Source organism: Salvia hispanica, chromosome 6, assembly GCF_029641045.1.
Source record: "Salvia hispanica isolate PSC_SH4W2 chromosome 6, Shi_PSC_v1, whole genome shotgun sequence".
Lineage (NCBI taxonomy): Eukaryota > Viridiplantae > Streptophyta > Magnoliopsida > Lamiales > Lamiaceae > Salvia > Salvia hispanica.
The window spans coordinates 27,176,002-27,190,993 of NC_142697.1; the positions used below are offsets into that span (position 1 = coordinate 27,176,002).

Consider the following 14,992-nt stretch of genomic DNA (forward strand, 5'->3'; position numbering starts at 1 on the left):
GACCAAACTTCGTGGTTGTTTTTTAATTCACCTCTACAAATAGTCAACTAAGAAAGTTTATTAGTAATTGTTAGTTTAAATGTTGAATTGATGTGATGCTATTTTTTCACCAAATTATATAGAATCAACAAACAATGCATGAAATGTGAAATGTAATGTTGATTGCAGGCATGGAGCAATGGTAGGATATACTGTCCCCTTCACAAAGTGGTGGCGCGAGGAATGAAAGAAAATATTCTATTGGCACATTTTCATTTGTTAGGGGAATAGTGGAAGTACCTCAAGAATTGGTGAATGGACAAAAATCCACTCCAATTCAAACGTTTCAACCATTTGGATTTTCTTGACTACTGCTGTGAAGGGGGCCCCAAGATGTACGGAGCCATTCAAAGATACTGTGAAGAAGAGTCGAACCGCATAGAATCCTAGATCGAACCCGCCACCCATGGAGATATAGGGACTATGTTTTCTTCTTGTTGAATATATGTAGACTATTATTGCTTGAGCCTGATTTAATTTGTGTCTGGGCCTTTTATCCTTATTGGACTTGGCCCAGAAGCCCAGCTGCTTCCCCTTCTCACTTGGATGGCTACCACGTGCCTCTTCACTTGGATCCTGCTTCCTGGCCGTTGGATTGAGGACTTGTGTGGTGTGTTTGTTTATGTGAGAGCGTGAGCCGTTTCTATTCTCATTCTACACACTTCTCTTTCTCTCTCTACTCTCTAAAAACTCTATGTCTTCTCTCTGCTTCTCCGATGGCTTCTCCGGTTGATTCCTTGAGATTCTTCACCACTCTTGTATGATTAATCTAGCGTGAGTTGTTGAGAAGGCAACTTCTTCGGTTGCTTAGTGTCCGTGAGAAAACTAGGGTTTCTTCTCTGAGTTTGGGTGTGGTGAGCTAATCCGGTGTGAAGGGGCGGTGCGGTGAAGGTAGTGACGGTGTGAGGGTAGACTCCAGTCGATTCATCGGCGCTCCCTTGGATTCGGTTCTAGTTGAATAGATATGGGCTATGTGGCGGGTTCTGAGCCATATTTTGTGATCTATTCTACTTTGCTTTGTTTTCTCTTGTTACTAGTTGTTTAAGGTCCGCAAGGATCTTGTGTTGTTATACTAACAAGTTTCTTGAGTGTGCAGGTGTACCAAGAGGTCAAGATTACTCAAGAACCTTACCTAGAACTAGTTACTGTAATTGTAATAGTTGTGAGGGATTTTCTTTGTAATCTGTTGTACTTATCAGTCGCGTGGTTGGAGTTTGAATGAAGAACAAAGAGGTCTTGGTAATTAGTGAATTCGTCCTTAGTCTGATCCCTACACTTCTATTAGTAGTATTTTAATAAGTACCACTGTTCGGCGGTTCTTTCCCGAATCATATCAAGAGTGTTGAACCGTATTTATATGTTCCTAGTTTATTTATTTAATGTTAAGTTAATATAAGCAAAAATTAAAACTATTCTCTTTCCTTTAAACATCTCTCTCTCTTGAATTTTCAAATCCTATTTACAAGTAATAGCTAAAAGTCTTTTATTTATATACTACCCCGCCGTTCAAATTAAAGAATTTTCGAATGCTAGATATAGATATGACAATGAACTATACAAGAAAAACAATGACTAAGGATGCTTTTTGCTAATCAACTTTACAATTAAATTTATGTCACATGGTAATGATCGCTGCAGATTAAAGTGGCTCCAATATTTAACAACTCAACCCACGAAAGAAAAGGGAATTAATCAACTCTCAAATTGAAAAGAAAATGGGTTCTGAACCAATTAAACTCCCAATCATAGATTTCTCCAACCTTAAAAATCAAACTGAAACCTGGGAATCCACGAAAGCCCAAGTCTGGCAAGCCATAGTAGAATACGGCTGCTTCGAAGCAACATTCGATCACATTCCTCTTCATCTTCAAAAATCAGTCATTCATGAAACGAAACAACTCTTCGATCTCCCTTTATCCATCAAATTACTCAACAAATCCAACAAACCCTTCCATGGCTATGTCGGCCAGTACTCGATAGTCCCGCTCTTTGAAAGCCTCGGGATCCCCGATCCCCTCTCCCCGGGAAAAATCCAAGGCTTCTCTGACCTAATGTGGGCCGAAGGCAATCCTTCGTTCAGGTACCCTTAGCCAGAATAATTTCAAGTTCAAGATTTCGAAAAAACGCACAACTATGCTTATTTTTAATTTTTTATAGTTTTTAAATTTATGCACAGTTCAATGATCTGAATCATCTAAAAAAATATGTTTTCGAATATTTTTTTTTTGTGTAGTCCTTGGAGTTAATATATTTTTTTCTGCGTCCGCTTCTGTTTATGTGTGTGTAAATTACCAGCAAGACTGTTGAGTCCTTCTCGGACAAGCTGTCAGAATTGGACAAGATTGTGAGGAAAATGATTGTGGAGAGCCTTGGACTACACAAGTACATGGATGAACACATGGATTCATCGGATTACATCTTTCGATTTCAGAAATACGATAGACCTCAAAGCGATGAGAGTGAGCTAGGGTTAACATCCCACACCGACAAGAACATCGTGACGATCTTGTACCAGAATGAGATCAATGGACTCGAAGTGCTCACCAAAGATGGACAGTGGTTTACTTCTCAACCCTCACTTAATTCCTTTGTTGTCATGATTGGAGACTCCTTGTATGTAAGTCCTTTTCTACCTTGGCTTTGAGTATGAGAATTCGCAGTAAAAAAGTGAATTAGCTCGCCGGATTAAGAAAGCATGGAATTTAATGGTCAGGCAGAGTGAGAATAAAGTAAAATAGAGAAAAAAAAAGTAAAATAAAAAAACAAATAAAGTAAAAGAAGTTAAATATGTTGTGTTTTATTCTAGAAACGACTCAAGTAATTTGTGACACGATACGTTATACTCCATGGGACGGATGAGAGTATTATAACGTTAGATTTAGGGCCTAATTTTCTCTTCATTTGTAGCACTATTTTAACTCGAAAACGTTAAATAATGCCAAATTTTTTTCTTTCTAAAAATTTATGTTATGAAACTACAATTAAATGTGTCACATAGTTCATTTTAGACTGCAAACATTTTCACCCAATGAGTCGTTTAAAAATTATGTTCTCGATTTGTCACTTTTAACCTAGCTATTGGATGCAGTCATGGACAAATGGGCGGCTGCAGGCCCCCTACCACAAAGTGATGATGAGCGGGGACCAAGCTCGATACTCTATTGGTTTGTTTTCGGTTCCCAAACCGGGGTACATAATCAAGGCCCCTGAAGAGATGGTGGATGAAGAGCATCCAACGCTCTTCAAGCCCTATGATCATCATCAGTTTCTTCAATTTTTCTATACCCAAGCTGCTCAGAAATCTTCCATTGATGCTCTCAAAGAATATTGCGGCGTCTAATCTCTATAAATTGTTACTACTCATAATGTTATGATCCAAATTTGTGTTTGTTTATGAATTTCTTCAGTTTCTTGGAGGTTTTCCTATAATAAAGAATACTACTAGTATAGGGTCCTATTCTAATGCTTTTAGCACCCTAATCCAAAATCAAGACTAAATCTCCACCCTTGGATTTTAAAATGAGTGGATGAGATTAAAACTCACAAAATCTCAATAAATAATAGACAAAATATCAACAAAAGGGTAATATCGTCATTATGTTATCATATGATAATTTTCGTGAGTGTTTTTTTATATCAACATTGTGTATTACAAATATCAACACAAGGACAAGAAAATATCAACACATTTTTATTGAGATTGGACATACATAATATTGAGATTTTGCCTACAATATATTGAGATTTTTTGTTGCATTTGTTGAAAATAGCTGCTTATCAACATGTACGAAAATTGAAATATAATTTATCAAATTTCATCACCCGAACATCGTCGGAACATATGCAATTGAGATCTCGTTGGAATCCTTATTAAATTATCTTTAATTTGATATATTTTTTGCGAAAAAATAATTTAAATTGAGAGAGTTACGGAAATTTAAAGATTTGAGATGATTTTGAGGAGAGAGAAAGTAGTTAGTTATAATTACTATATATAGGATTTGACATTAATACCCTTTTAATTTAATTAATAATTATTTAAATTTAAAATGTATTACACTTGGCATTATATTAACCACAAGATCTTCTAGTCTAATGATTGAAAATTGGTCTCAATTTAAGATTGATAATTAATTAGTCATTGATTGCATCCCCTACTAGTATATTAATAGAACGATGTATTTTTGCAAACAATTATAATAAGCAATAGTGCTCAATGTAGATGACTGTAGCACGTTTTAATCTTATAAGAATAAGAATGAGTTTATGAGTTTACTTTTCTTTCGATATTTGTTGGGCCTTTTAATGAGATCACATCCCAAATACTATATGGGTCGTTGGATTAGCCCACTTAGTAATTAAAACTCAGAACCAAAAATGAAGCAAGGCCTAATATTTTGCAAGCAGCGAGATTTGATCATTGACCAATCATACAAATTTGTCCCTCCAAAATCAACTGCGCTGCTCCTGCGGACTAGTCATCCATACTCTAATATTGCAAGAAAGGGGCTAAACAAGTTTTGTTCATAGATACATACGCCACCGTTCAAATAACAGGTTTTTCTAATGCTTGATATAGATATTCTGACAGTAAAGGATAAATATGTACTACAATGAATATATAGATCAATAAAATTAAAAATTAAAAATTTTCTGTCACTTAGCAATGATTGCTGGAATGGTCCATCAATTAGATCCATGGATCTTCTGTTCGGCAAACAAAATATTCCAGGGACAGTTTTCATTTTATAATATAACTCCATACACAATAATTAATTGGACATTACTCGAACAAATGATGGAATTGATTAAATGAAACATATAAATCCCATAATATATAGTATTTATTTAATTTCGTATTGTATAATTCTATCACATATCACTAAAATGAAATATTACAAAGAATATACTATATATATAAAAGGGGGACAACAAAATCAGCTTCAAATCTCTTCTCGTAAGTACTCATTGCATAAACTATATTATCATAGAAAAATTTATGTATGCCAATTTATATCATTACAACGGACAATTTGCAGTTTGATTGCATATCTTAAACTTATACTATAAGCAATTTAAATATTCAGTAATCATGTAGTAATCGAGTATTTAATTAATCAGTACGAAAGTGGTCCAATAATCTTTCGTTGGTTTATCTTTTGCCATGTAGTCTAAATGGTATTTTAAGTTTCAATTTCCACTCTTCACCTATTAAGGATTCACGGTTAAATCAGAACTGTCGGTTCTGTTTAAAATCAGAATAGTAGTCTTGGTTTTTTAAATGTAACCGCTTCTCACGGGGTTAATCAGAACTGACATGCTAGTTGCGATCATGTAACCATTGGTTAACCTTCGAGTTTAGCTAAAAAAATAAAATTGGAAAAAATAGTGGGGCTTAATTGGATCGACATACATGTTCTATTGGTCTGATTTCAATATTTCTTAACATAAATTAACCATCGATTTCGGCCAAAATATGAGAAAATTGGAAAAAATTGTGGGAAACCACGAAATCATGGGTCTAGGGTTTTGAAACTGTGAAAAAACGTTTCCAAACCCAGAACCACCATTTCCTTTTTCAAACTAAACCGGCGGTTCATGAACCGTATTCAAAAAGTGATTTCTATAAATTTGACTAAAGAAAAGGAACCACACCTCTCACATAGAAAGAAAATGGGTTCAGAAACAATCAAACTCCCAATCATAGACTTCTCCAATCTCAAACCTCAAACTGAAACCTGGGAATCGACGAAAGCTCAAGTCCGGCAAGCCTTAGAAGAATACGGCTGCTTCGAAGCAACATTCGATCACATTCCTCTTCATCTCCGAAAATCAGTCATTCATGAAATTAAAGAACTCTTCGATCTCCCTTTACCCATCAAATTACGCAACAGGTCCAACAAACCCTACCACGGGTATGTCGGCCAGTACCCGATTGTCCCGCTCTACGAAAGCCTCGGGATCCCTGACGCCCTCTCCCCGGGAAAAATCCAAGGCTTTTCGGATCTCATGTGGGACCAAGGCAATCCCTCGTTCAGGTATTGCCTAGGCCGGAAAATTTCAAGTTTATGATGGTCGGGGGGTTAAGCCCCGACCATGCTTATAGTCTTTGAATTTATTCATATTTGTGTAGATCGTTACGCAAAAACCTCTATCATGATTTGATTACTTATAAATATATTTTTGAATAAATTTTTAAAATATAGCCCCTACCAAAAAAAAAATTCCGTGTCTGCCCCTGCTTATGCTTGCGCGTGTGTGTGTTTGCTCTTACCAGCAAGAGTGTGGAGTCCTTCTCGGAGAAACTATCAGAATTGGACAAGATTGTGAGGAAAATGGTTGTGGAGAGCCTTGGACTAGACAAGTACATGGATGAGCACATGGATTCGACGGATTACCTCATTCGACTGCAAAAATACGATAAGCCTCGAAGCGAGGAGACAGAGCTAGGGTTATCATCCCACACGGACAAGAACATCGTAACAATCTTGTACCAGAATGAGATCAACGGACTCGAAGTCCTCACCAAAGATGGACAGTGGTTTACCTCTCAACCCTCACTTAACTCCTTTGTTGTCATGATTGGAGAATCCTTTACTGTAAGTCTTTCGTATTACAATTTTACCCCTTATTTGAGTAAATGAATCCCGTAAAAAATTATATCTTGGATCCGTCACTGCTAACATAGTTATTGGGTGCAGGCATGGACAAACGGGCGGCTGCACGCACCCTACCATAAGGTGATGATGAGTGGAGACGAAGCTCGATACTCTATCGGATTGTTTTCGGTTCCTAAACTGGGATACGTAATTAAGTCCCCCCAAGAGATGGTGGATGAAGAGCACCCATTGCTCTTCAAGCCCTATGATCATCACCAGTTTCTTCAATTTTACTATACTGAAGCTGGTCAGAGATCTCCAGCAGCTCTCAAACAATACTGTGGTGTCTAAGCTCAGGAAATTCTCACTTCTGATTATGTTAATTATCTTCCAAATTTGTGTGTGTTAGTGAATTTCTTTAATTTCTGTGAGGTTTTCCTTTGTAATAAAGAATTACTACTATATTATAAGATCGTCGTACTTCTCTCATTATTAACTTCTTTGAAAATGTGTTGTAGCTCTAAGTTTAATTATCTTATAAGATGTCTCAAAAGCTTATAAAATAAATGTTTGTAATAAAATTAATAATACTCCCTTCGCCTATGATTAAACGTGATATGGTTTACGGGTTCAGATTTTAAGAAATTATTAGACTTTAAAAGAGAAAATGGATAGTAAAAGCTAATGGAACGTGAGTCCTACTTTATATTTAATTTTATAATAAAATATAAGTAAAAGAGGTTTAGTTGAATGTGGGATCCACTTATTAAAAAAATAAAAGTGAAATGAGATTTCATTGGCGGAAGAAGAAAAAGAAAAAAATGAGACATTTAATAATGGGCGAAATAAAAGAGTATACTACAATGACATCAATTAAGATACTATACCATATATAGTGTATATGGGATCACAACATCATCTTTTAAGGTGCTAAATTCTACGTTGGATCACATGAGATGAAAACTACATGGGCACATGCATTTTGAAACCAAGATCAATATTACATTCATTTGAACTTAAAAATAAATGGGAATGACTTGAATAAAATCAGAGTATCATTTCAATAATTGACTAATTCAAAGAGATACAATATCTCATCCAATATATGAACTCAAAAGAAACAAGTGAAAGCATTCGAGAAAAAAATAATACTTTTATATATAAAGACATAATATATTCGGAGCATTTAAAAGCAAACACATATCTTCACCAGCTCAACCTCATTCGTTGAACACCAAGCGTACGTGAAGCCATCCATTAATTTGATGTTGATGTACTCCGGCCCAATCCTAATTAACTCCAATCCATCTCCTTATCACAACAGTAGGCCCAAATCTTAAAATTAATCACTTCGGCCCAGACATTAGATAAAACAAAGGCCCAAACGTTAAATCTCATTTTGGGATTTGAAGTCCCCAAATTTCTTCTCCTTTTTCTCTTTTCTCTCACTGCTTTTTTCGATTTCTCACCAGACACTCTCTCGCCTGTGAGGAGTTGGAGTTTCTCCAATGTGAGAGAATGGTGCACTAGATGTAAAGCGTCCAGATAATGGGAGAATGCACGGTTTCTCTGAAATTGAATGAATGTGGAGGGAGATTGTGTGATTGAGGAAAATATACGATCTGATTTTGTGGTAATAGATTTGTGAAAAACACACGACAGAATTAGAGAATCAATTGGACTTATTTGCAGACAAAAAAATAAACTTGAATTGGGGCTCAACAATAATAAGAAAAATGGTTGGACATTGAAAAAGAATACTCCCTCCTTCCACGAAAATTTGTCTCATTTTTCTATTTTCGTTCATTCCCTAAAATTTGTCTCATTTCATTTTTATTATTTATGATAGTGGACCTCATATTCCACTAACTCATTTTTACTCACATTTTATTATAAAACTAATATATAAAAGTAGGACCCACAATCCATTAACTTTTTTAACTCACTTTCTTTTATATTTCTTAAAATCCATGTCCAGTCAAATCGGGACGAATTTTCATAGACGGAGGGAGTAATTGTCTAAGCCCATAGTTTATTGAAAGATTCAATTGTCTAAACTTTTGAAAGAGTCAATTGTCTATTTTCACAATATTAATACGATATTTGAAAACAGTGTAATAATATATACGTAGTATGCAACTATTGTATTCTTTCTTTTACTTTACTGCTTCTTATTTCTCTTACTTTATTATTTTTTCTATTTTATTTAATTCATTAAATATAACTTTCTTAAATCTCGTGTCAAAAATAAATGTCTCAAGTAATATGGGATGGGGAAAGGATTTGAAAACAATGTAATAGTTACCACTTTCGTTTAGTTTATACTACAGGTATTTATTGTAGGTCTCAATTACTAGTCTCGTTATATGCAAGAGAAAATAGTTAGCCAAGAATTTAAAGTTGTTCAATATCCAAAATTGGATATCGATATATTAACCTTTGATTAAGAAAAAAATGTCCTATTTTCACAATATTAATACGATATTTGAAAACAATGTAATAATGTCACCACTTTCTTTTGGTTTATAACTAAGGTATTTATTGAAGGTATCAATCACTAATCTCTTTGCTAATTTTTAGGGATGTCAATCGGGCCAGTTCGTCGGGTTTCGGGCTAGCTCTACTCGGGTTGCGGGTCAGTTGGATGCGGGCTAATTGAGTTGTGATTTCTTTCGGGTTATAAAAGTTCGACCCTAACCCTAAAAGCTCGGGTTTCGAGCTAGCTCAGCGGGTTAATCGGGTTGCTATCGATAATATTAACATGCGATCAATCCAATAAATAATAATTAAAATTACTAATATTCATACAAGGTAAAACCTTTAAATATGATATACTTGAGATATATGCTTAAATCAAATACTAACATTTGAGCTATTTTGTGACATTTTAATACATGTTTTAGAAATTTAAATATTTTTTTTGTGAATTTGAAGTTTTTAATTTATTTATCAATTATTATATTAATAAATATTTAATATATAATTTGTATATTTAATATAAAATTGAAAGTTATTTTTTTAGTTAAAATTAATCAATGAAGTGTCGACCTAGGAGTAAAAAAATAGAATAATAGAAATTTTATCGGGTTTTCGGGTCTGGCCCTAGCGGGTTGCGGGTTAATCGGGTGCGGACTAATCGAGTTTTGATTTTATCGGGCTATAAATTTTCAGCCCTAACCCTATAAATTTAGCTGGCTATTCTGACCAGCCCACGAGTTACGGGTTACATTGACATTAATTTTATACGAAGGAGAAAATAGTTAGCAAGAATTTAAAGTTGTTAAATTTATTCAAAAATAGAGATCGATATATTAACCTCTCTGATTAAAAAATAATGTCAGGACTATTTAATTTGCTATATAAATTATTCATTTATCATTGATGTATTTAATTTGGTGACGCCGCCTCTAATTATTACTACAACCTATAGATAACGGCGATGTTATCACAAGTTCACAACCTTAGTTAAACATTATGCATAATTTACAATTAAATCAACGTCGCCGAATAAACGCCTCACAATTTATTTGAAGGAATGGATTTTGCCAAAAGTTGCCAAAGTTTTCTTTTTTCCTTTATCTTTATCTTTAGGTTTACGAACATAATATGGAGTAGTTAATATTAGAACCACACCCATATTAATATGTAAAATTGATTACATAAGACAAAATATGCATACTAAATTATAACCCAAAAGGCCAAAAGGCCCAAAACCATTAAGAACATCTTAATCAGAGTATCTTATTTTAATGCAATAAAATATTAGCCTATCACTTTACATTCAAAATAGAGTTGTCCCACACAATTCTAGACCAGGCCGATCTAAAGTAGCCGAAACGGGCAGAATTTCTCTATCCAACCAAGGTAGGTTGGGAATACCCATAAAATTATTGTTTATCAAATATTTTTTAAAAAAAGATCAAGTAATTTTAAATATTTTTTTTACTAAATAGTACGATAAATTAAAAAAAATTATTTAGAGAATAAAATCGTTTATATTCCTATAATTTTAATTCTAGTCATGGATGATTTTCGAATAATATAAGTTATTTGAGGGAATGTATTTTAAACAAGATTAAAATTAAAGTACAAATTATTAAAATAGTATAGAGTTGGTTGTAATTCCGATCTATGCTTGACAAGTATTCATGTTTATCCATCCCTATCAAATGAGCTTTTATTGCATAATTAAACCGCCGCCAAATAGTTCTTTTTGTTATCTATAGATAGACCTACAAAATGGAAATTATAGCGTAACCATAACTAAGATTATTTGAGTTTTCCAATAAGAAGAGAGCTGCCTAGGTTTTTATTCATAGAAATGAGTTGTGTAAGCTTGAAGGTCCTTGGATTGATTTGAGTAACATAGGAGAAGATGATTATTCAAGGTGAGAATCAATCAAAATCAAAATTCGAAAAACTCTTCAAGAATATAGATGTTTTAAAAGTGGAATGAAATCGTTTTGGTCAGCATAGTCATTGTAAGGTTTTGAGAATTTTTGTTGAGTAGTTTGATGGCTAAAGGGAGATCGAAAAGTTGTCGTATCCCATTACCAACTGATTTCCTCAACTCAAGAGGAATAACGTTATTGATTTTGAAGGGCTTCTTGAATTTGGATTTTAGTTGATTCTCATCTTGGAGAATCATCCTGGAATGTGATCAAATGTAGCTTCAAAGCACCCATATTCTAGCAGGGCTTCTCGAATTTGGATTTTGGTTAATTCCCATCTTGGAAATCATCCTTCCCTAGGTTGCTTAAATCTATCAAAGGGAGCTTCATGCTTTCACTGCTCATGATTTCTTTGGGTAAGGAACTAAATGATCAATGGTCTTTGGGTTGTGCATCTAATTTACATTCCGTAGGGATATTTATACATTGTCATGATCGTTACGAAGGTCAAATCATTGCTAATAGTTATCCGATACAGTTTTTGGTGTCAGTATCGCTTGAATAAGGTGAAAAAACTTTAAATTATGTTTGTTGATATCATATTTAATTAGCTAAAGAATTGTTTTTAATTCTTAGATTGAAAACATAGTCACTTTATCATCTTAAATTCAAAATATTTACACATTATTTGTAAATAGAGGTATTGGCGTGGGTGTGAAAAAATTACGTGACTTAAAAATTTGTGATCTTAAATATCACACTTAATTATCTTAAATTATACTCCGTATTATAATTTTTTTCATTAAATTAAAGAGTATACAATGTTTATAATGAAATGTGAATCGATGATTTAATGGATGTGAAGTCCATAAATAAAATAGAAAAAATATATATATAAAACTTTTAAATCGTGAATATTCTAAAATGATAAAATCAGAGATCCAACTTAAGCAAGGAAGCCTAGTCAGATGATTAAGATTCATAAAATACCGAAAAGAGCACATCTTAAATTTCATTAATTCGATATTAAATATCGGAAGAACACAAAATAAAGAGAAAATAAATCAGGAACATTTTATGTATCGAAATTTACTCCTAACAACTCAAATAATTAAGAAATAAAATACTCCAAACCATTCTCCAAGATCCCAGACAAGGGTTGGCAAGATTTAGTTCGTAGAAACCTTGAAGAAATCTAAGATATACTATCTAATAGAGTATCTATTAAATCCATATACCATTAATTTATTCTCTGCACCCCTAATTATATTTCATCAGCCATAATATAACTTTTGACTTCCCCAAAACATGATCTAATTATAATTAAACATCACAAACCAGCAATCATATCCTAATAAAGAAGCTAGAAAAGATAATAAAAGAAGGTTGACAATAAAAAAAATACGATTAGAAAAGATATAAATCACGCCGTAGATGTAGTTTTCATCGACAAATCAATATAAAATTCATTGATTTGGTATTAGAAATATTCCCTTTAATTGTAATATTAAAAGAGTATTATGGAGTATATTAGTATCCACCATAACTAGATCTTCAATTAAATTGTGCTTTGTTTTACAAGCACCGACGCATCTATCAGTTCAATTCCATGTAGTTGACATTATTATTAAATGTTTAAAAGTGCTATTGAGTTTTAATTTTAGAACAAATTTCTAAAACAACTCACGATGGTTAATATCTAGTCAATTCCTTAATTGTCCCGCTTATTTGAATTTGAAGAAAATTGTGTATGATATGGAAACCGAAAATTCATGATTTAAACATAAATTTGTATGTCACTCAGAAAAGTCATGAACTTTAATATGAAAATTATAGAATATTATAAGATAAAGCTAATGTATTTGACTTTCAAATAGTACATTTACCCCCCAATATCCGAATCAATATAACAATTAAAATATATGTTAAAATTATGATATAAACAACTACTTAAAAATTATGGAATAGATCATAAATACCGAGCTTTGTGAAAAAATATGGCAATTTGCCCATATTTTTATTACAAACAATGTTCAATATGGCTGTCGTTATTCTTATGGGAGTGGGAAGAGAACAATATATAAATATATTTTCACATGAGAAAAAGCATAATTTAGTGCTACTATATAATTGAGACAGGCTTCAAGCAACAAAATCATTTTATTTTTAAAAAAAAATTATACTCGATTTTACTCCCTCCGTCCACGAATAAGAGTCCCGTTTTTTCATTTTGGTCCGTCCACGAATAAGAGTCCCGTTTTTTCATTTTGGTCCGTCCACGAATAAGAGTCCCGGTTTATAATTACCATAAATGGTAAAGAGACCTCACGTTCCATTAACTCATTCCACTCACATATCATTTAAAACTAATATATACAAGTGGGACCCCTATTCCACTAACTTTCTTCCACCCACTTTTCTTAATATTTTTTAATATTTTTTAAAATCTGCGTCATTTGGAAATGAAACTTTTAATCGTGGAAGGAGGGAGTATTTCTTTTCTATACAACTTTGAGAGAGAGGGAGAATTGCGTTTCCTGATTCGTTTGGAAATTTATAAGATTGTATACTCTGTTTTGGGCTTAGTTTTGATATAATGGGCTTTGTTTAGCCTTTTTTTTTTTGGCAATTAGACTATAAATTCGTTTGCGCTTTGTTTTGAATTAATGGGCCTCATGCATTTTTTTATTTGAAATAATAGGCCTTAGTATATACTCCATAGAGAGAGTTCACAATTATTGGATCTGTTGTGACACTAAAATAATTATTGGATAGATGTGTTTTTTTTTAAAATATGACATATTAACAAAATATAAGATTAACTATTTAAAGGATAAGATGGTGAAATAAGCTTACATTTATGTTATTTTGTTGATGATGTTAAAGAATGTTAGTCAAAGACACATTTCTTAGATAAAATAAGCTGTTGTCAAATTTTTTGACTGCTTCAAAATATTTATAAAGAAATTATGTGTATATTCTTTTGATAACCATATTTCTTATTGGAGGAATAAGGATTGGGCGAACATGTAACTTCAAAAATTGTGGTACAGTACTTCTTTAATTATCATGTCACAAATTATTTTTTAGCCATTTGAAAAATCAAAACACATCTTACAAAAATCAAAATCATATTATTTTAATCAAAAGCTAAGTATATAGTTTGATAACCAACTAACAAAGAAAAGTTCGATTAATCTGGCCAAACTAACTCGATTTTCAAGCTAGTCCTATTCGACTCAAACCATTATTGATTCAGACCAATTACACTGATTTTTTTTTTTTTGGATTAGGCTTTTGGCTCTAACCGGCGGTCTCTTGTTACGTGAGACGTATCTCTCTAATTATATTTTTTTTGGAAAATTGACGAAATAACCACCAAGTTTGGTTAATTTATGGTCCATCCCACAACTTTAAATATAATCGATCATAACACTTTCGAAAAATTTATCAAATGTTCCATGACCAAATAATCTGCGGTTTTACATGTCTTAGATAACTTTTACGCTGTACATAAAAAAATAACACATATGACACCAGAGTTTTTTGACTATATGACACTTGGGAAAATTGCCCAATTCATGATTTAATCACTTATTTTTTCAAGTTTCTAGATTGACCAGAAACTAACCGAATTTGGTTGTTTTCCGACAATTTGTCCTACATTTTTATTGAAGGGATATATAAATATAGTACTCTATATATTTATCTCTCTATACATAATAATATCTATTTTGTACGTTCTTGTGTGGATTGTGGTTGGATTTCATTTATGGAAAATGATATGAACCTCATAAACCTCCTTTTTCTATGGCCAACATAAACCTCCTCCTTTACTTTATATCCTCCAAATATCAGCCTGAGCAATTAAATCTTGCAAAGATCACATTGTGCTACATTTATTTTCCCAACATACATAAAGATTCCAACAGATTTTATCGACAGAAAAAGGAAGATATGGTG

General features: G+C 32.9%; 2 protein-coding genes across 2 annotated transcripts; both read left to right on the plus strand.

The window, feature by feature from the left end:
* The first annotated feature begins 1,754 nt into the window (after positions 1–1,754).
* Positions 1,755–3,379, plus strand: LOC125203877 (putative 2-oxoglutarate-dependent dioxygenase AOP1). The gene is made up of 3 exons (XM_048102383.2): positions 1,755–2,119; positions 2,335–2,656; positions 3,128–3,379. Exons 1-3 carry the CDS (start codon positions 1,755–1,757, stop codon positions 3,377–3,379), a joined length of 939 nt encoding a protein of 312 aa, XP_047958340.2.
* A 2,318-nt stretch (positions 3,380–5,697) lies between these two features.
* On the plus strand, positions 5,698–7,130 carry LOC125204924 (putative 2-oxoglutarate-dependent dioxygenase AOP1). Its single transcript, XM_048103698.2, has 3 exons — positions 5,698–6,077; positions 6,317–6,638; positions 6,741–7,130. The coding sequence occupies exons 1-3, from the start codon at positions 5,713–5,715 to the stop codon at positions 6,987–6,989; spliced, it is 936 nt and encodes a 311-aa protein (XP_047959655.2). The 5' UTR covers positions 5,698–5,712; the 3' UTR covers positions 6,990–7,130.
* The last annotated feature ends 7,862 nt before the right edge of the window (positions 7,131–14,992 follow it).

Bases quoted from the DNA above. Each gene is read 5' to 3' on its own strand.
- LOC125204924 (XM_048103698.2), top strand. From the start codon at position 5,713: ATGGGTTCAGAAACAATCAAACTCCCAATCATAGACTTCTCCAATCTC. The intron at 6,078-6,316 runs GTATTGCCTAGG...TGCTCTTACCAG, and splicing joins CAAGGCAATCCCTCGTTCAG to CAAGAGTGTGGAGTCCTTCT. The intron at 6,639-6,740 runs GTAAGTCTTTCG...TATTGGGTGCAG, and splicing joins TGATTGGAGAATCCTTTACT to GCATGGACAAACGGGCGGCT.
- LOC125203877 (XM_048102383.2), top strand. From the start codon at position 1,755: ATGGGTTCTGAACCAATTAAACTCCCAATCATAGATTTCTCCAACCTT. The intron at 2,120-2,334 runs GTACCCTTAGCC...GTAAATTACCAG, and splicing joins GAAGGCAATCCTTCGTTCAG to CAAGACTGTTGAGTCCTTCT. The intron at 2,657-3,127 runs GTAAGTCCTTTT...TATTGGATGCAG, and splicing joins TGATTGGAGACTCCTTGTAT to TCATGGACAAATGGGCGGCT.